We start from the raw sequence: 22,296 nt of genomic DNA, 5'->3' as shown, positions 1-22,296 counted from the left end.
CTGTGAAGTCTTGGCCCATCTCCTGACTTAGTCCTTGAGCTTTACTCTCAAGGCCATTCCAGGGTCATCATATGGGTAATCCTGGGACAGACTGTAAACAATGTTTATGCTCGTGTCTATAAAATACAGTAACAAATTTGTGGTACGCATGAAATCACAAAATCACGATTTCTGAAACCATCAGACAAATCACATTTCCTGGTGTTTTTGTTGGAAAATTCTCTACTTAGACAAAACATTTCTTTTTATTAGTTGTGAGCACATTGAGGCTTTATGTTAATTTTCCCTAGTATGACTAGATTTGAATGCAGAATTACCCTTCTGCTAAAGGCATCCTGAGATCATAGTCTAAAAATACCCTCTGTTCAGGGTGACGTTTTTGTAATAAGTATAGAAGTCATTTTAATTATTCAATTTTAAAGCATTTGGGGCTTTAATGACTGTAGAAAAGGCTTTAATCCAGGAAATCTGCCTTCAAAACCCCACCTGAGACTTTTCGATCCTTTGTGTAGTCGGCCCTGCTGATGAGGGTAATCATATAGAGATTCAGAAATAAATGAGATGGTCATAACCAGCTGCTTACTGGAACTTGAATGCTGGGTCAACAAATATAGGGATTATAACGCTGGAAGCAGCCAAGTGACTAATACGGACCATGGTTGCACTCAAAGAGGATGGCCGCTAGTACAGATATTAGTGTTTGAAGACACAGCACATGCTTGGATCCAGCCCAGGAAGAGGTTCTATTGAAGGAGATGATACTGTGAGCAGATCGGTGATATCAGGAACAGTAGGAGGACCTGAGCAGTTTCAGGGTTTGTAGTCAAGTAGGTGAAGACTCCTATTTTTTTAGGGCTAACCAGTTTGGCCCCTAAAATACATTTAGGGGCTGAAGGAACACAAGGAGGAGAGGAGCTGGGAAGTTCTAATCAGATCTAGAAGCATCTGCTCTTGTGCCTGGCATATAGCGAGATCAAAAATTGCTTGTTGAGTGAAAGAATGAAGTAGGGAGTTTCCTGAATACAAGGAAGAAAGGCAGAGGTTTGTGGTAGTTTACCTGGCCCTGTGATTCCAAAGGAATCGTCAGCAGGAACCAGAGTACAAGCCCCGTTACAGAGACTGCAGCATAGAGCGGGGCATACAGCTGGGGATAGCTTAGCGCACTATTAGCAGAGGCAGCCAGGGGCTTGTTGGGGGCCCCGTTGAGATCAGGCAGTAGCTGCTATACTACTCCATTGGGTTTTCATCTTCTCAGAAATTCTGAGAGAGTGGGTCTCTCAATTTCAGGTCTTCAAAAGATGGCACTGAACTGACTTGGGGGGTGCAGGGATTTTTTGGAGAGTTTCCTATTTTTGCAGACTTTATTCTGCTGTTATGAAATGCACCAAGCAAAGAGCCAGAAAGAAGACTTCCATATTGGAGGCAGATACAACACTCTGAAGGCATTTACTGCACTCACTGCTTTTTGTATCATAAATCCTCACAACCGTCCTATAAAGCAATTATTATTATCTCAATTTTAGAGATAAAGACACAAGAGGTTCGGAAAGGTTAAGTAATTTGCCCAAGGCACATGGCTAGTGCGTAGCTGGGCCAGGATTTTAACCCAAGCTGTACGGTTCCGGCATCCAGGCTGTAGAAACACTAATTGGAGACATGCCACCGACCAGCTCTGGGTCCTTGGTTGATTCATTTAAAATCTCTGACCTTCATTGACATAGAGTGATAAGCTTCAAATATATTAGCTGCAAGTTTCTAACAATCTCATAATTATTTCCTTTTCATAAGATGAGAAAATAAGTAGTTGAAAATAAGTAATTGAATTTACCTCTGTTTCTACTCCCTAAAATTTGCATAAGAAATTATTAAGTAACGGCATTAATTCTGTTATCTTTTCTAAGCCCCTAAGAAAAATGTAAAAAGATCATATTTCTCTGTATTATATGATTTTTGAAGAGAAATGGATATAGTATTTGATTATCCAAATGTAAAAAATTAAATATCCGGATTTTTTTCCAAGTACTACTTTAAAAAAATTCTTACATTGCCATGCACTATCTGATGCAGAGATAATCCAACCAGAAAACTAAGCAACCTAACCAAATATAGACCATATCTTGTGGCTCACAACTTGGAAGCATCTGGTGTATTTCTTTGATCCACCCCAGAAAGATGTCTTCAGCAGTTCTGTTGATTCCAGGTTTGTGTCATTGCCTTGAAGAGCTCTGCATAAGCAGTGGTTATGAAGAGCTATATCTGAGCCTGCACTTCACTCCACTCCTGTGCCTCTCCCTGCGCACCCAAAGCTTAGCCTCGGCCATCCATAATTTCTGAGGGCAGCTCCCTTTAAGGCACACACACCGAGCTGCCTTGAGGCATATAACTCAAGTTGAATTCCCGTGCATTTCATGAATTTGAAGCAGCCGAAGGATAAAGAAATTCAAAGTTATTGGACCTCCCTAAAAAGTCTTCGGAGCTCCTCTGCTGTTCCTATCGCCTCCCCTTTGCTGTCCTGGTGTTCCTGGGTCACTGTTGTTGGCGGTTGAGTGCTGAAAGCTTTAAAGATTTTATTTATTTATTTGACAGAGATAGAGACAGCCAGCGAAAGAGGGAACACAAGCAGGGGGAGTGGGAGAGGAAGAAGCAGGCTCATAGCGGAGGAGCCTGATGTGGGGCTCGATCCCATAGCGCCGGGATCACACCCTGAGCCAAAGGCAGACGCTTAACTGCTGTGCCACCCAGGCGCCCCGGAGGGCTGAAAGCTTTAAAGTCATCATTTGTCACATTTCTAGGAACACCTAGAATTCTTAAATTGGTTTTTAGTGCTGTACTCTCCAGGTTTCCCAACTAGTGATTGAGGCCACTTCGTGAGAAAGTGTTTCCAGTAAACTGTGGCCATGGCTGTCATCCGTGCTCCATGCACCTGCCTGTTCCCCGAGCAGCTTGAGGACGGGCCCGAATCTTAGGGGCCAGGCTGCATGTGTTGATACCTTTTTACTTGGTGGGCCAGAAGTGAGTCTTCTTTACGTAAGTGTTTGTTACTGCAGTAACACTAGATTGAAGGGTAAGGTGACATTAAAAATAAAGCCAGCTGGACATTGTGATTTTTCAGGTCAACAAGTCAGTCTAGAAGCAGACTTTAAAACAATATTTCTTATTTTATTCCAGTCGTATGCTGCATTCTTAGAAAAAAAGAAAGACATTGTAATGCGAATTTGTTGAAAACTCCCGTTAGCCTTTGGCTGTTTAATACTCAAAATAATTGTTTATAGGGACTTCTCTTGCTCCTGTACAGGGTTGTATGTACCCAGAAACATGGCTTCATATACCTTGATTACGTGCTGTCAAGTAAAAAAAAAAAAAAAAAAAAAAAAAAGCTTTATTTTCTTACTGCTTGCAAGTTCAGTCTTTACAAACACACACGCACACGCATGCACACACGCATGCACAAAGGTAAAATCTCGAAAAACCTAACAAAATTTGTATTTCATAAATCGCATCAAATACTGATTAGATACTATTTATTGTATATACCCCATCCATTTTTTTTTAAATCACAAACACTGTTTCACATAATATATTAAAATAAGTTAGGGCCCCTATGATATTTGCAACATTACAGCGTGGTAATACCACAGTTCTGAAACTTAGGAAGCTCGGTATTAAAAAAACAAACAAACAAAAAACTGCAAAACAAAACTGAAAAAAATGACACTTTTCAAACAAGCATCCTAGAACGATTCATGATTACATTGTCAAGTGGAGAGGAAGTAACATTAAACTGCTTTTTTTAACATTCACATAGCTCTACTAGAAACTATTTAATGCATTTGCTAGTGAGTTTGTGCGCTGGAGAAACAGAGCAAATGCATTCCTACCGTCACGAAGCGAGTGTGTGCAGACGAGCGGTGTGGATGGCAGCCACAGGGCTATGCAGAGTGAGGGAAGCGCAGTGCAGAACACACGCTCTGAGGCCTGCAGTTTGAGGAGAAGAGAGGGTTAAGTAAACACACGTGGTGATCAATGCCAAATTCAAGTGGTGAGGAGTTCTATGGTAACAGAGGGTAGGAAGAAACCTCTTCATAGTTGGAGATGTGGGCGGATCACGGGAAACTTGAAGAGAGAGTCGTGATTCTTGAAGCGTGATTAGGAATTAAACAGGAGGGCTGGGCAGGAACAACCTTCCATGCAGAGGGAAAAGCATTGTTCAGAAGAAAGGTGTGAGGAAACATGTCTCCTTGGAGACCTCACATGCAATCAAAAATCTGAACCTGTTTCTATTTTTCAATAGTAGAAGACCACGTAATGTATAGAGGGGAATGACCCAGGAGATTTTTAAATAGTACTGCCGAGATTGTGATGAGTGGGGAGTGCCAGGGCGTTCGGGGGTTGAAGTTCTCCAGAGGATTCTAACGGCCAGCCAGCCCCGAGAACCACTGGTGTCAGGATCACCTGGAACCAGACACATCTATGTCCAGATCCTAAGTCTTTCATGCTCTCCTTTGTGATGATGGACACATACCTCTGTGAGCCCTTTTCCTTGTCTGCAAAATGGGAGGACTAATAAAGCCCACCTGACAAGACTGTAATTCATTCACTCACTTACTCAGTGTATATTTATTGAGTACTCATTATGCGCTAGGCATTTAGCTAGATCCTGGGGATTTAACAGTGAACAATACAGATATCCACCCCCCCCCAACTCAAAACAGAAACAATGGAGTTTTTGCCTGTTTGCCCATGGAGTTTATATTTTACTCTTAGGTGAGTTAAATATAATAACATAGGCAAAGCCCTTAGCACAATGCGTGGCACACAATAAACAGAAAGAATTATAGTAATAATCATGTTTGCACACATTTAACTAGGGTCATCATGTGAAATTGAATATTGTTTTAATTTCTAATAAAACCTGATTACTTTAATGGAATCAAAATATGTCATTTAAAACAAACAAGTGATTAGCCCATAAATGCACCAGCATTAGTAAGATTACAATTTGTTTTTCTCTGCTGAGGGTGTTCACTGGCAAAAGGCAATCATAAGCCAGCCTTCTTTATGCCTTCCAGGAAGAAAGATACCTGTAAATCGTTATTACAAGGATGTAGTCAGTATCAAATACACCAATTACGTAGTTATATGTTATCCTGTGGATGCTTCAGAGAAAATCGGATGCACTTGATAATACCATAGCATGAATGTCTGTCCTTGCGATTCTGCCGAACCCCTCTGCAGGATGGCTTCTGGAAAGGAGACTTGGCAGCGGCCCCAGTTCAAGCGCCTCACTAATCTGATTAGGGCACCGATGGGGCCAAGCAGTGACCTACCTCCAACAAGGTGCTCTTTGAAAAAGGAATGTGACAAATTTACAAAAACTCAAAATAAAGGAAGGAATGTTGCACTTTCTGGGGGCAGCTTTTGGAATCAAGTTTCAAAGTACAGGGCTATTGTTATCATCGATCCTTTCCTGCTTTAGCAAATAGCTCCACTTATCTGGAGAGGGGACCATTGGAGAGAATGCTTGCTGAATAGTTGATGTTTTAGGTTTTTCACGCTGCTAGATTTTACTTGGGGACGGTGCCCTAAAATTCTTCAGATTTGAATTTGCTCTGTGCTGCATTAGTCAGAAAGTCAATTCACTTGACAACTTTGTAGAAATAATCGGGCAGGAAAATTGTTGCCAGTTAGTGAGATCAATATTTTTATTTAGGAGAAGTATTCTTTTATCTGTGATATGCAACTGCTGCGTTATATGCATCATGGATTATAAGTTTATTCAATGAGATTTAACAGAGCTGCATTTATTGGTCACTGGTCCTATTTCTTAAAATAAGAATGCTTTTCTCTGCTTCTAAATAATGTACAGTGACATAAACATCTTAGTAACTTTCCAGAGTATACATTAAAAATCCACTACCTGGAAATACATGTTAATTCATAGCAATAGGTTATGAAGAGGAATGCTACAAACTGGCTCTGTTCTCTGTATTTTAAACTGGTCTTCTGGTCTTTTATGCTAAATTTCGTATAATTTTTAAATACCTACTAGAAAATTAGAGTGCTGGTCTGGTTGAACTTGCACATATTATATCTGACAGTATGTAAGAGTGTATGTTCCACCTGAATATTTTTGAATAGAAGTCCAAGTTCAAGGTGGATTCACTGTACAGGTCAACCCTTGCCTTAGCCGCCATTAGACAGTGGAGCGGAGTAAGATCAGCTGCTGTTCAAGTAATTGTTGATGGACAGATTGCTCTGGACCCCAGCTTCTGGCCGATTATTGATTGTTTATGTCTGGAGCACTCAGGTAGTTTCCAATTGTCAGTGTTTTGGGCAGGGTTGGAAATGGAGATCAGAGGTATTACTTTAGGCCACTTCATCAGGCAGGAGCCATCGACCTGCCAGGGCAGCTAACTATGGCATTCAAACCAACACGTCTGGAGGCATAATTATAACTTGAAAATCCCAGTGGAATGTACGGTGTATTGTTTCTTCTCCCAAGTGAATCAGATTATGTATCAAATATTCTATTTTCCATGGTCTTCTTAGTAAGAATGTATACACTAGCGGCAAAGATTTCATCCTAAAATAATTTGTGAAGTCAAAAGACGAGTGCATCCCTTAGGACAAGGATTTTCAACCTGAACGCTATTGACATTTGGGGCTGGATAATTCTTTGGTGTGGGGGGCTGTCCCGTGTGTTGCAGACCACTTAGCAGCATCCCTGGCCTCTATGCATTAGATGCAACAGCACCCCCCAGCTGTGACAATCAGAAATGTCTCCAGATGTCGCCACATGTGCCCTACAAGGCAAAATCACCTGTACATACTTGAGAACCACTGCCTCCAAGAAAAAGAACACGTGAATTCCATTGTACTCTTCTAAATACAGGACAAGTCAGGGCCAGACTAAATAAGGACATATTTTATTTTTTTAAAACATTTCTTTTGAGCTCTAAGAATTACTTTTATATCTCAGTTGCATAGGACTTGATTCCAAAGCTCTCTCGAATACCATGTAAACTCAGGGTTCATCTAACTTCTTATTTCTGTAAGAGGGAAGAATTAGCTACCTTCTAATGTTCCCTTCATTCTAAAGAAGTTTCTGCGATTCTGTTCCTTACCACAGGGTAAAGAATTGTTAAGAAGTCCTTTAAAGAACAGGATGCATTTTGTCCATGAATTTTTGGGTTTTGGAGACAAACATTATTATTACACAAAACAGTAAACTTCAGGAATTGAAACCCCATTGAATTAGGAAGTTAAAAATGCACCACGCATAAAGTGGAAAGATGTGGTGCTACATTATGCTTTAAAAACTGGAAAAGCAAATCACTAAAGTAGCTTTCAGGTAAATTATTAAGTTCTACTCAAGAACAGATATATTTTCTGACATGCAAATCTTCATATCACAAGTAGAAACCACCCTCCTATATCCATGGAAGCATTCCTGGCAGAAATTCTATCTTGTGACATTTCAGTCGGTGCTATCTTGTGTATTTCTTTGAAAAATCATGTAGCATTTGTTTAGTTTTCTGTTTCAGACTTCACATTCAGAATGGGTTCTCCCTAGTAAGGTAAATTCTTTGTTAAGTATTTCACAAGGGTGTGATAAGCTGGTAGAATATTTATAGTTTCTCCAGAAAAACATGTAACAAGTGAATATGCCAACACTTTACCTTATGTGTTCAAAAGAAATTGTGTCATCATCATCTTTCACATATCCCATGAGATTTATTCACAGTTTATATTGACTGTGAAACTCTGTTAGCCACTGGGAGTTCTGCCTTACTTATTCCAGATAATAGGATACTTGCAACCCATTAACAGTTGTAAACAGATCTTTCAAGTTCATCTGACATAGCAATTATAAAATGTATTTCTTAGACAAGTTTCTAGGATTAAATCAGGACAAAAATGGAGATGAGGTGACCACAAGAAAGTTACTGTATTAAATAACTGATCTGTTATTCAAAAAGAAATTACAAGTATTATCGATACTGAGTTTCAAAACCCCAGCAGAAATTTATTATATTTTAGAAAAACATTGACTTGATGAATGCTTATTTAAGAAACATTTTTATCCTGAGTGGGAGTAAAGAAACACAGAATTAAATGCGGGGAGGGAGGGAGGGAGGGAAGGAAGAATGGATTATGGATGGATGGATGGAAGGATGCACAGATGGATGGCTGGATGGATGAAGGATCGATATATAATGTAGGCTATCAAATTCAAGCCAAGACTTGTATCTTAAATTTTGCTTTTTATTTTATTTTTCAGCCAATGTTTTCAGTTGCACCAAGCTTAGCCACCAATGCGTCAGCAGCCTTTAATCCCTACCTGGGACCTGTGTCCCCAAGCCTGGTTCCAGCAGAGATCTTGCCGACCGCACCAATGTTGGTTACAGGGAATCCTGGGGTTCCTGTGCCTGCGGCTGCTGCAGCTGCCGCACAGAAATTAATGCGGACAGACAGACTTGAGGTAGGAATGATGAGTCCGTTTCTTTATGGACTCCATTCTGGTTTTCGAAGTATGCTGTTTGTTTGCTTCTTCCTTGGCCAAAAAGGTTAAAAAAAAAAAATTGAAGCAGAGATTCTGGTTTAGTGTTTGGAGCATTTTGTGAGAATTGAGGTATGCTGTGTTTGACAAGTGGAATGTGTATAAAAGCCAACGGCATCCCTATGTATGACAGTGGATAGGACCTCGAACCCTGGGGTCGAACTGCCTGTTCACCTCATTATGTCTCAGGTTCCTCATCCTTAAAATGGATGTAATAATGGCACTTCCCTCAAAAAGTTAGGCCAATGTCTGGCACACAGCAAATGCTCCCTAAATGTTCATTGTTTGTGTTGCTTCTAGTAAGAACAAATTCTGTTCCTCCCCTAACACTTGTTTGCACAACAGTTTGCTCAGTGACTATGGATCAAACATTTTAAAATTTATTATTGCAAGTTTCCTCGCAGGCCTCACTGTATTTTGGTTGAAATAGCAAGGCGTGAAGTGTGCTCTGATAGAAGTTTTTAAATTGGGAATTGCATCATGCTCTAAGTCTCAGAGTCAAGGATGATCAGATGTATATGCTTTGCTATTGCAGCACGATAAAGAAATGAAAGATATAACTCTTATATTGAAGGGTTGTTCAGAATTTCAGCATGGCTATAAATTAATGGATTTGGTAAACTCTAGATGAAGAAAAAAAATGGCAACATCACTGTACACTGAACCTCCAAAGCCTGGCATTCGTGTCCAAATAAGGAACAAAATGACTCTTTCTTCTTTTCCCTGGTTAGGATGAGGCAATACTTCAGGCTGAGAAGTTTTGAGTGTTGTTAATTACTGAGAAAGAGGCAAAATAAGGCTGTTGTGTGAACATAATTGACACTAATAATTTATCAGTTGAGCAGGAATTCATTTAATAAGCACCAATTTCTTGTTTATAGGGTTTCACTACATGCATTGTAGAAAGGATCTCAGATTTCAGCGTCATTACAACTGCCACCACCTTTTTTGACTGTAGTAACAATAGTTGGTATTTACTGGGTATTTACTATCTACCCAACAGGGCATTAACCCATCATGCGTCACATAGTTCATCTTCAGAACAGTCTTCTGAGGAACATGCTATCATTAACTCCATCTTACAAGGCAATACATTTAGGGGGAAAGTTGTGGCACAACTTATTCGAGGTCATGGAAAGGATGTTCCAGTTGGGTATGAGCACAGAACTCCATTGTTAAACATTGTATAACTCGTTTCCATGCAGGTGATAGTACAGAGAGGAAGCAAGCAATTCTGGCTCCTGTATATTCTTTAGAGTTGTGTGTTTGTTTTCTTGTTCAGACTTAGTTCTTATCTTTCGTGAATATTTTGAAAAAAGCTACTAATGAAGGGAGGACCAGAAGGAGAATTCAGAAAGGACTTTGCGACCTGGTTGCACGCCCCCTGTGGACCAAGGACCTCTGTGTACTGGAGATACCCTTGACTTGTGGGTGGTTCATCACTGTGCAGTCGTACTTGCTCACTAGAAAACTGATGCTGTTTGCAGATAAATTAGGAGGAAATTTAGAAAATTATAAATATTTAAAAATTACTGGATGCTTACCATGTGAATCACCTTCCCTCTCCCTCGATCTTTCTGAAGCATACCTTGGGTTCCTAATGTGTAATTGTGGATTGAACAGAACCCAATAGGCAACCTGGGATGAACTGTAATGAATTAGTTATTAGGAGGAGACAATATTTAGAAAGCTTAAATATCTCTATTGAAATCTCTTTAAAGGCTGAGTTGTGTGGTCAAAACTCTTAACAAACTAATCCTTCCACAGTTTTAGGTAGTCTGTAATTGGTTGTATTTTGTATAGTGTTTAATCAAAATGACAACTTCGGGGACACCGGGTGGTTCAGTTGGTTGAGGGTGTGCCTTCGGCTCAAGTCATGATTCCAGGGTCCTGGGATCGAGTCCCACATTGGGCTCCTTGCTCAGTGAGGAGCCTGCTTCTCCCTCTGCCCACTGCTCCCCTTGCTTGTGCTCTCTCTCTGCAAAGAAATGAAATCTTTAAAAAAAAAAAAAAAAGACAACTTTTATCATTGGTTTTGGGTTTCTGTCTTTGTGTGTGTGTGCATGCGTGAGGCGCAACGTTGTGTATTTTGTCTTCTTCTGTACTCTCAAGTGGCTAGCGCTGCATGACTGTCATTCCCTCTCAACCTGGATTCCTCTTATCTAAACGCTTGATGGGGGGAGGGCAGCTTCCTATCTCCTCCCGGCTAACAGATCTGCCGCCGTGTCACAGTTACAATCTGTTAGCGTATTGCCGGGGGAAGCTCAGGGGCCTGGCTTTCTGCTCGGCACTGAGATTCTAGACACTCCGCTCTCCGGCTTATCTCCTCTCGTGCTAATTGCACGGCACCCGGGGATCTGAATGACGTCGCGGGAAGCGCACACACTTACGTGCCCATTGGCCGCATGTTTGGTTACTTGGGTTTAAATCTATAGTTTTTTTCTCGTGGAATTCTGAAGTACATGTCTGAATTTTGAGTTCCTTTTAAGGTGAAAAAAGTTTAAATTAGTTTAAGTATCGGTCAGCTGTTCTTGCCACTCACTTCCTTCTCTCTTTTTGCTGTGCATGGTTAGACCATAAGGAAATTAAAAATACCATAGAGTATCAGCATTCCAGTTCTTCTGTTTGGAAGAACTGACGCATATTTACAGCACCCGATGTGAGGCTACAAAAAATGTTAAATCCGACGACAGGAATCCAAGAATAACGGTTTTGCTAATTATAATTAGGTGAGTAGCCTTGGGTCAAGTTTTTCATCTTTTCTGAGCTTCACATTCCACACATATAAAATTAGGGGATTGAACGAGATAATCTGTAAGATTGCCTCCGGTAAGAAAGTCCCAAGGGACATTTAGGTTGTCTTTTTGCTTTTCATGCCAGCTATAAGCTATTGAAAATTTCATTTAAATATAACATTTAAATAAATATATTTAAATATTTACATTAATTTAAATTTATAACTATATATTGCACATTTTATTAAATATGTAGATGTAAAACACACACATAAACTTTGTATCAGTATCCCGACTATCCATTCTTTGTTGGATATCTTTTAGGAGACTGTAGCTGCGTACTTCCTATACTGTAAAATTTAGTCTTTATGGTATTCTCTAAAGAGGAGCAAATCTCTTAAATATCGGTCACTGAAATGAGGCTTTTAAAATTCCGTTTTGTGACTTTGGGATACCTTTTTGTAACTTCCAAGCAGCAGTTTATTTTCAGTGATTATTTTAAGAAATTGTTAAAATCTGTAAGTACTGGAAAGGACTAAGATTTTCAGTCATGTCTTTACTTTATTATGAACAACAACAATATCCAAGGGAGAACTAGTGAACATCTTTCAAGTAAAAAATATCGTGGGGAATATCTTTGAAACCTTTTAACTGCTGTCTTATCCTTAACAAGAAAAGGTCCACATCAGGATAGTGCCAAGCTCATAAATGATACCCAATAACTTGTTAAATGAAAGCATAAATGAGCCAGTCAACCAGTGAATTAATTAATCACAAAAGACACATGCTTTATTCAGAGTTTAGTGAAATCCAACAGAGAAAACATGACGAATTTTTAACATTTGTTAACATTCTCCCTGGGAACATGTTTACATTCTGAGCATTCCAACTACAAAATACGGCGTCTCGTTCACGGCCCTAGTCCTAGAGCAGTGGTTTTCAAGTTTTAATGTGATTAGAATCACTTGGGACGATTGCTAAAAATGCAGGGCCTCATCCCTGTAGTCTGATGGCAGTAGGTTTTCAGTGGGGCTTGTGTGTTTTTTTTCACAGATCTGCCCAGTGATTCTAAATGCAAATAGTCTATAAAATACTTACTCCACAGGATACCAACACCTGCTGTTTAAGTCTTAACTTTTCATCATTTACCTTATGTACAGTTATTTGTGACTCAGAATTTTAAAAACGTGCCTCCTCCAATACACTTAACATTCGACATTTTGTTAAGTTGCTAAGAACACAGCGCACAAAATGAAATATTTCAAGTAAACTGGTAATTCTTAAGGTCATTTATACTGCATAATAGCATTAATCAAACAAAAAACTAACCAGTGGCCCTATATTTCAGATGCTGATGAAGATATTAGGTTGCTATTTGGTTAACTGCATCATTTTTATATCAGCAGTGTATATGAGAAGAACATAGGATATATTCTAGGAAGGTGGGCACACCACTTGACTTCTGATATTTTTCAGTTGGAGTTGGTTTGTTTTAAAGCAGATTACTTTTTTGCTGACAGTTTTATCCTACTGACGTAATCATGACATGAGTACCTATTTAGGCCATTGGATGCTGATTGCTTCCTCTCCTTATGGACACAGAAGAGTCTAGTGACTTTTTTCGTACAGGCACAAAACAATATGGTCCTGATTGACTACATACAAAACAGAGCATTTAAAGCTAAGTGAGGGTTCAGGTCGTAGTGGAAGATGTGCCTAGCTTGACATCTTTATAGGCGTTTAATGGATTTGTCATGATCTATTGCATAGAAAAGACATTTGATTCAAAATAAGATTAGAAAAGCAGATGTTTTTAATGAGATAGGCTTATTGATAGGATTATTTAATTTTGTATTTTTGTGGAGGGTGTTTACTGCTTGTGTGACATTTTAATTTCTTTAGAAAATTACTAAGAAATCTGACGAGTTTCATGCACACAGGTCTGTGTAGTTTATGTTTTTAATCTGTCATAAGGCTTTAGAATGTCTTCTTAAAATGTAGTTCTACCCCCTTTAAAACATCTAGTCCATCAGTTACTATTCTCTGTGGCTAGCTGAAGCTTTGTTTGGGAGAGAAAAGAGTTGTAAGTTGTTTAAAAATACAGTAATTATTAAGCTTAGCCACTCATTTTTGCTGTTCTTCCACTCATTTCTTCCTTCAACATAAACCTAAAACTTCCCTATCTTCATTTATCTAGAAGAAGTGGTAAAAGTGACTATAGATTTCAGCGTTGTGGCATAATGATGAGCTTGTTTCAGAGTTGTGTGTGTTTTCCTGTCCCATTGGTTTGTGTATTTCATTCGTAGGAATAAATACGTGAAGACCTGGAATTGGATCAAATGGAAGGTTCCTGGGCTTGTTTTGTTTTGTTTTGAGTTGGCCATTCTTATATATTCAGATTTTTTTTTAATAACATGAGATAAAGCAGCAAACTCTTAGCTATATTATGTATTAGAAAAATGCTTGTGCTCTCTGGCCTAATAGTAATGAGGGATTCTGCCTTTTAGATTTTGAGGACGATTCTCATTTGATCTTAACAGAAATCTTCTGAGGTAGCTGCCATGGCTGTCTGAAGTTCAGATGGACCAAATTTGTACAATTAGTAGATAACAGATTGAAACTAGATATGACATCATCAGATGTCTGTCTTGGGAATTTAATTATATAATTAACTAAGAGCATTACCATAATCACCAGAATTTTAAAATGTGGAGACTATAATCCTTTTTGAGTTGAAAATACAAATAATTCTTGGCATTAGCTTGTATATTCATGACCACTAATGCTGTGGATACCTTGATAAAATCATTGATTATCCAGTATTCCTTTTTTAAAGTTTCATATAGCTCAAGCTTAATGCAAAATAAAGTCTGTGGTGCTTATTGTTGAACAACAGGTGCATGTGTATGTATATGTGTATGTACACACACACACACACACATATATACACATGTATGTATACATATATACATACTCCTTAAATATTGATATATATATGTAAGCTTATCATAAGCTCCATAGTGTTTGTCATGAAACTCTAAAATGACTTCCCAAAATATTAAAGTACTCCCTGTTCCTGTTATGATAAGCTCTCTGTTCCTGCTTTTGGAAGTTATTCTCCAAAAATGACTGAGTTAAATACGGTGAGCACAAAACATATTACTTCAGAGAGCTCTCTCCTTAACAAACAGGCAGATGACTGTCCCGAAGTTCAAACATTGACATTAATGTCCTGAGAATCCCAATGCCTTAACTTGCAGAACATTGCTGAATTTAAGACTATTTATAAAACCTATTATCATTCTGACCATTTTGAAATATGCTTGTCACATTCATAAAAAAAAAAACAAAAAAAAACCCCCTACAGGTCAAATAACAGAACTGTTTCTTTTAGCCAGATTTGTATTGTGTGTTTTCAGCTATCTCTCCATTATCTTACTTAGTATTCATGATTCCATAGCTGGTAACTATAAGAACCAGATAAAACCCACAATTTCTGATTCTAAGCTCTATTTTTTCTACTATACCACTGCCATTTAATTAACAAAAAAATGTTTACGTAGAATAATTCACATTTCTTTGGGAAGTTTTTCTAAGTCCTTTTTTCTTTTGATTTAAGTTATAAACTTTATTGCATAGATGGTTCTGGAAATGGAGTTTAGTGTTTAAATGTTTTCAGTGAAATTCTTTATTGAAATGATGGGTTTTAATGTAAAAGTAGGCTCATCTATTTCATAGGAAAATGTATTAAACTTACCTGATTTACAAAACAAATCCTGCCTTAATGTTTATAAAGTAAAAGGCTCAACGAACATTTTCTTGATTGAAACACATTATGTGTTTAGCTAAATAGATGGAAATATTTTAATCTGTTAGAAAACCACTTACCAGACTATAAAAAGTACTTCTATTGTTGACCCACTAATGCCATTTCCGCAGATTTAACCTTAGAAAATGGTTTGTTAAATGTCTATAGCCGTGAATATGTTCTTTGCAATATTATTTGTAACATGAAAATATCTAGAAATAATCTAGGTGATCTCTGAAAGAGTTACCTATACTATGCACATCGGTTTGATGGAATTTGATGCAGCCATCACAAATGATCACTCCGGACATTATTTAGGAAAACAAAAAAATCCCACCATTGGGATTCTCAGAACAAAAACAGATCACCAAGTAGTAGCTATATCATCACAACAACTCTTGGAAAAATGTGTGCCCGCCGAAGAGTGAATGAGAAGAGACAAAAGAACCACGGTGTTGTTAGGATTTTAAACCTATTGTGTTTTAAGTTCTCTGTATGGTAAATCGTTACAATTTCTTATCCTGATTTGAGTTACGAGATTAAATTTGTTGACGTTTTCTCAGCCACTTATATCCTTTGCTAATATAATATTACATCTAAGGGGTTTCTTTTGGGGATCAGCATAGTCTAAAGTTTTCTTGAGTTCCTCCAAGACCCAGGACAAACCCAAATTCAACAGTCAAGGGGTAGATCTTGCTTTATTGATGATGATCATTAGACAAAAATGTTGTCTTAAAAGCCGTGGGAAATTCGTTCTGTTCAGGTAGGTACCAGTGATGCAGGTGCAACCTGGCGTGGGGCACGCTTCGCCCGTGCCTCTGGCAGATAGCTCTCAGCAGTGCAAGTTTTCATAGGAGAGTTTCTGTTTTTTATTTTTTTCAAAAGCAGAAATAATGGGAGAACAGCTATTTCAGTATATTTATTGTGTTCATTTCTCGTGTTGGGATAACTTGAAGCTAGGGGGAAAAAAGACCATAAAAAAAGAGCATATCCTGACAAAGCAGTTGACTAAATCCCTTGAACCTTTGAAAAAGCTGGTTTTAGGACAAATTCTCAGTGGACTCCTAGTTATCAATCCCCTTAAATACATTTTGAATTCTCCTGAACTGCATCTTGCAAGAGAGGAAACAGTGGAAAGTTTTAATAAACCAGTCCTTAACCTATAGGAACCACACACTCACATGCAGGAAGCGAACGTGGAGGAATGAGAAGGTGTCTCAGAACGACCATTTGTATGTAATTGGAATCTCGGTTTACATCACTGAAAGCAAAAAGAATGTTGAGACAGAGAAACACAAAATCAAAAGCCCAGCCCTCCAGTTGTATTCTGGGAGACTCACGCTCAAATGTCTGGCACCAGGCACTGGCATAATTGCTTTTTGGAAAATAACGAATCTTAGATTTTAATAGTGATTATGAAAGAGCCCACAAATGGGCTGCTTTCAGATCTTTCTTGTCAGTCTGGCCAAGAGTAAGATAAATCGACAGATAGGGTGTCCTCTTCTCTGTTGCCAGTTCCTTCGTGAGCATGCTCAAGAAAGCAAGAGTTCCCGAGAACTAACCCCAGAAGTGTGTGCATTCATGTAGAGTTTCCTATTGCTGGAGCTGGCATGGACACGGGTTTGCCTCCACACAAAAATTGTTTTTTTGTTCATACGTCATAGTATTAATTCAGCATAAATTTCATATACATACATGAGAAGTTTCTGTTCTCAGTTCAGTGTGCGTCTGTCTTCCTGGTTGTTTTGTTGAGCCCGATCCAGTTACGTGTTGGTTAGGGACTGGGGATTTGTGGTGTAGAAAGCTCGGCAGCTGATTCCAGCGCTCAGCCAGAGTGGAGGACAGTGGTTCAGGGGAACAGCTTCATTACTTTGCTTTTCAAATTAGAAACTCCTGGTTACCCTTATTTTCTTCTGTTCAAGAAGACAGATGCAATGAGAAAAAAACAAGAGGGTCTTCTGTAACTTCCCAAGTCATCTTTGGATTCTTAGTCTGTCTCAGAGTGTCTGGCCTATAGTATTTATTCAGTAAATTTTTTTAAAGTAAATAAAGTGAATGAGGTGATGAATAATGTTGGTTCCTTGCTGTGTAGATGGAATACAAGGCTTCAGCTAGCTTGAGGTTTAAAAATAGTGCAAGATGTCATTTATAATGCTCATTTTCTGATGTAGCATGATACCAATTATAGCAGTCTTCTCAAAAGGAAGCACTTTGCTCAATAATGGGCTATGGATATAATGGGGTAAAGTACCTAGAATTGAATGTGATCATTTTATGTACGCAAATCCAAGAAAACCTGTGCTTTTAAAATCGTAACTCGGTTCCTGTTTCCCTTTGTTGCTGTACTCCAAAATAAAGTGCTTGGGGTCTGTATATTTTTTCAGTTTGTGAAAAGACACGTGAAAAATAAAAACTGTTTCCTTGAAGCACAAAGTAGGAGCATGAAAATATTGAAAGGACATTCTGTGTTTTAGATGGCCCTCTTGTGGTAAAAAGTTCAAACTATCCCAAATGAAGACAGCGCTGGCAACCTCCTGATGTGAACAGCCCTCCTGACAAACTTTCATATTAAGAGTCAAAATTGAGCAGACACATGAGAAATGATCCATTTTCACTCTTTCCCCAGGGACTCCATCCAAAATTAACAGATATAAAACAAATAGTAACAAAAACTAATCTTCTTCCATCTGCTCCATATAGCTACCAAGTGAATCTCTATTGATCAGAAACATAGCTCTTGGAACCATTTTACTAAAAAGCTATCAAATTTTACACTTTTACTTGTACATAATTTCAGATTAGCACAAAAGTTGCAAAAATAGAACCAAGAGTTCCTGTCCATCCGTCAGCTGGTTTACCTAAATGTTAACCACTCGCACGACCGTGTCATCACTTACAAAACAAATTAGCGGTGATATTCTGCTATTAGCCAATCTGCAGACCTCAGTCAGATTTCATCAGTTGCTCTACCAATATCCTTTCTCCGACCCCAGGATCGTTCAGTCTGTGACACTGTCTCATCTCCTTTGCCTTTCACGGCCTTGACACTTTGGGAGAGTACCGATTAGTTATTTTGTAAAACATTCCCCCACTTCAGTTTGTCTGATGTTTTCTCATGATTAAATTCAGGTTATACAGTCTCAGCAATAATACAACGAAAGTGATGTATGTGGTGGCCTATTTCTCGGTGGGTCCTATCAATGGGTACATGATTCCATTATGTCTTCTTCCTGGCGTTATTAACCTCGATCACTTGGTTAAAGTGGGGCCTGCCAAGTCTCTTCACTGTAAAGTTACTGTTTTTTCCCTTGGTAATTAATAAGTATATCAACATAATTTAAATTAGATGTCTTAGCTTAATTAGTATCAAAAATGCATTTTCTTTCTCATGGAGGTCCTACTGAGATAGCGTTATAACTTGTGTACTCAATGAGGAGTTCCTCAAGTTATTTGGTGCTTTTGTGTGTGTGTGTGTGTGTGCAAATGATCTTTTCCCCCTTCACGTGTGGCCTTCTACCCCCAGTCTTGCCCTGTAAGTTAAAATCTTCGGAAAGATTCTCTTTGCTCATGTTGACTGAGCCCCCTGCGCTTAATGACCTCATAGGTATGTCGAGAGTACCAGCGAGGCAATTGCAACAGAGGAGAAAACGATTGTCGGTTTGCTCATCCCGCTGACAGCACAATGATCGACACCAATGACAACACAGTCACCGTGTGCATGGATTACATCAAAGGAAGATGCTCACGGGAAAAGTGCAAATACTTTCATCCTCCCGCACATCTGCAAGCCAAGATCAAGGCTGCCCAATACCAGGTCAACCAGGCTGCAGCAGCCCAGGCTGCAGCCACCGCAGCTGCCATGGTGAGTAGCCTCATCAGCTCTGTCTCTGTTAGCGTCAGGAAAGTGAAGTGAACCACTGTATCTGACTACAAGCTATTCATTTATTAACCTTTTTTAAAAATTTTTTTTATTTTTTTTATTTTTTCTTTTGCTGAAGATATGTTTGTTCAGGTATCCCAGACAATACATAATGAGGTTACCATTCACAGCTGTGAGGGTAACTCCTCCAAAGGTTCAGATTGCTCCTAGCCTTGGCCTAACTCTTAATACTCTGTCTTATTCTGGATATAGGGTTTCTGAAATTTCTGCTTTGTAAAGAACACCTGTCTCCTTTTCAATTTAACGATATTGCCATTTTCGGTCCTCTTATTTTTCTGTGTGCCATCTAATCAGCCATTGTTCCCCTTCGGTGTGTTCTTTTGCACATCAAGGCTCTTCTCTACATATATCTTGCTTTTAACAATGACATAATCTGGAACTATTTAGGAGACTTGCTTAAGCAAAATTGTTTTGAGGAGTAGCCACCAGATTTTCAACAGTTTGCTATCTAGATCGTCTTCACTAATATTGTGGCATAAACATAATTGTCAGACTAGAGAAGCTTGACTATGCCATCACGTAGAAAGGAGAAAGCAGTACTCGAGGAGTTAGAGATTGGGTCATTCAGAGCAGATACCTATATTCTTAAGGTAAATTTTAATGTGATCTAATAGCTGATTTTAATGAGTCCATTCTTTGTTCTTTGCTTAGCTGTTTTAATGTTGTCCTTTTTTTTTTACATAAATATATATGACTTAATCATGAAAATATTCATAAAACATACTGTGTGGTATTCACAGCACAGTAAAAGAATCACGAGAGAGGTCTTTTCTGTGTTTGTTTACGGATACTTGAGCAAAAATACAGAAGGCAGACTCTCTCCTCCTCTCTTCCTTTCACTCTTTTTTTTTTCTGTTAGAGTATCTTGTTTGTAATTAACTACAAAGAGGAGTTATCCTCCCAATAACAACTCAGTAGTGCCTTTATTGTGCATGCTTAGTCTTGTTATTCGTTGTATATGGCATTCCGATGATTTGTTTTTTTATTTGTTTTTTCTCACCTACCCAAAAATGCACTGCTGCCCCCATGATGCACCTCTGCTTGCTGTTTATGTTAATGCGCTTGAACCCCACTGGCCCATTGCCATCATGTGCTCGCTGCCTGCTAATTAAGACTCAGTCGGCTGTCAAATCACTGAAGCGACCCCTCGAGGCAACCTTTGACCTGGTACTATGACCTTTCACCTTTTAGCTTGGCATGTAGCTTTATTGTAGATACAAGTTTTTTTTTTTTTTTAATCAATTTAAAAATATATATTCCTTTTTCTGTTATAAAATTGTAAAGTACAATGAAAAACTGAGTGTGGTTTCCTGACAAAATTAGTGGAAAGACTATACTATAAGTACCTGGACGGATATCATACCATGAAAGATTCCAAAAGCCCAGCAGCCCACATTCAGTTTAACTACATTGTAGAATGTTCTAGTGAAATACTTTAAGGGCATTAAAAATGTATTTTTGACTGTATATTTATGTACCTGTTTGGTTAGCATGGCTTTAGTGATAGAATTATTTATTTTTTAATATTTATAGTTCAGTGTTTAAGAAAAAAAAACTTGCATGCTCTGGGACATTTGCATGTCTAGGTAGGTCTGGGGGGAGGAGCAGAGTGGGGTTAGTTTTTATTTTACCTGTTTCAGTCACTCTGTACAATTAACTATTAACATTGCTTATACTCGTCAATCCTCATGGAGCTCGCAGTGCAGCTTTTCTTCTTTCCCCAAATCAGTGGCTTCTCACAGAAAGCCTGAAGCATTATGGGACTTAAAACACTTTAACACATTATAACATGTGCTCTGTCCTAGTGGGGTTTTTTGTTTTGGTTTGGGTTTTTGTTTTGTTTTGTTTTGGACAAAAATAATGCTTCCTTTAAAGCTTTTATCTTGCCTTTTTTTTCTTTCATTTTTGTTGATTGGATTTTTTCCCCCCCTGGGTAGTTCAGTGCTCTGCTGCTTGCTTGCTCGTGCTTCCTAACAATTTTAGCCTTCAACTGATTTTTCTTTTTTCTTTTTCTCTTTTTACTGGTATTTGTTTTTTATACTCATTCACTAAACAGGGAATTCCTCAAGCTGTACTTCCCCCATTACCAAAGAGGCCTGCTCTTGAAAAAACCAACGGTGCCACCGCAGTCTTTAACACTGGTATTTTCCAATACCAACAGGCTCTAGCCAACATGCAGTTGCAACAACATACAGCGTTTCTCCCACCAGGTAAGGGGTCTGAGCTTGTTAATGAACGAATCTGACCAGCTACAGAGAGTTGTGCTGGTAGAGCAGATAAGCCATGCCCCCAATTTGCAGTTAGCCTATAGATAAGGTGAAAGGTAAGGTGGTCAACAGTGGAAACTTTGAGGTATCTCATGTGGTTTTCCTTAAAAACTGAGAATTTTAGCTTAATGACAAGTGGATTAAAGATCAGTGTGATGTTTTATATATTTATTTTTGTTTGTGTAATTTGGAATTGAAACACAGTTCTCTCTCTTTTTTTTTCCTCCTTCTTCAACACTGTTATATGTCTGTCAAGCTATTTTATGACACTTTCCTGCTGTAAGACCCCTTTGCCTTCATGATTCCATAGAGTAAATTTGAATTCTATGAAATGACACTTGCAGTTTTGATTTTTATTTTTCAGCCTTTTTGTTTTCAAGGTGGAGAATAAAAAACAAACAAAAACTGACTCTGTGTTCCAGAGCTCTTAAAAATTGCTCTTACTGGTACCAATCAGTACATTGCTTAAAATCATTATTTGCTCCTGAGCTAATATTGAAATAGTCCTACACGGCCAGGGAAGTTTACATCTCCTACTGAGTTATACATTTGTGGTTTCAGTTGATTTCAAGTCAGTCACATAAACATACTCGAGAGCTATCCACATGGTATGAAATTTAGAAACATGAATCCGTCATTTAATTACTTGAAAATTTATTATTTTTACTCTTCACACAGAAGAAGAAATACATATTAAACTCCTTATAATCTGGAAAAATACATATTATTTCAGAAAATACACATTAAACTTCTCATAATCTGGAATTCAACTGATCGGAGACTCTAATCCCATTTTCCTCTTTCCCTCTTAACCTTTCTGAAATAATTGCCATGGGTTCAGAGATTTATTTAATAAAATGATTGTATCTTACTAATTAAATTAATAAGTTAGTGATGAGGTGTGTAGGTCAGAGGTCCAGCATCATTAGTATATTACCCTATATTGACAGCATTTAAATGCATTAAGTTCATAGTGCCATGAGGGA

The 22,296-nt window shown here is 38.4% G+C and overlaps 1 protein-coding gene across 25 annotated transcripts in view; it reads left to right on the top strand.

The window, feature by feature from the left end:
* The window catches only part of MBNL1 (muscleblind like splicing regulator 1), a 203,010-nt gene that overhangs the window by 163,858 nt on the left and 16,856 nt on the right, over positions 1–22,296 (top strand). For 21 of the 25 annotated variants that reach the window (XM_034664297.1, XM_034664443.1, XM_034664357.1 and 18 more), the window contains 4 exons: positions 8,282–8,482; positions 18,708–18,965; positions 20,157–20,210; positions 21,100–21,253. In XM_034664297.1, coding sequence (XP_034520188.1) covers positions 8,282–8,482; positions 18,708–18,965; positions 20,157–20,210; positions 21,100–21,253 — 667 coding nt within the window. The remainder of the gene's footprint in view (positions 1–8,281; positions 8,483–18,707; positions 18,966–20,156; positions 20,211–21,099; positions 21,254–22,296) is intronic. The other 4 variants (XM_019796523.2, XM_019796522.2, XM_034664327.1 and 1 more) reach the window with 1 other exon arrangement.

The sequence above is a fragment of the Ailuropoda melanoleuca genome, chromosome 1 (assembly GCF_002007445.2).
Source record: "Ailuropoda melanoleuca isolate Jingjing chromosome 1, ASM200744v2, whole genome shotgun sequence".
Lineage (NCBI taxonomy): Eukaryota > Metazoa > Chordata > Mammalia > Carnivora > Ursidae > Ailuropoda > Ailuropoda melanoleuca.
The sequence above is the reverse complement of the archived record's forward strand: the minus strand, read 5'-3'. Positions and strand labels throughout refer to the sequence as shown.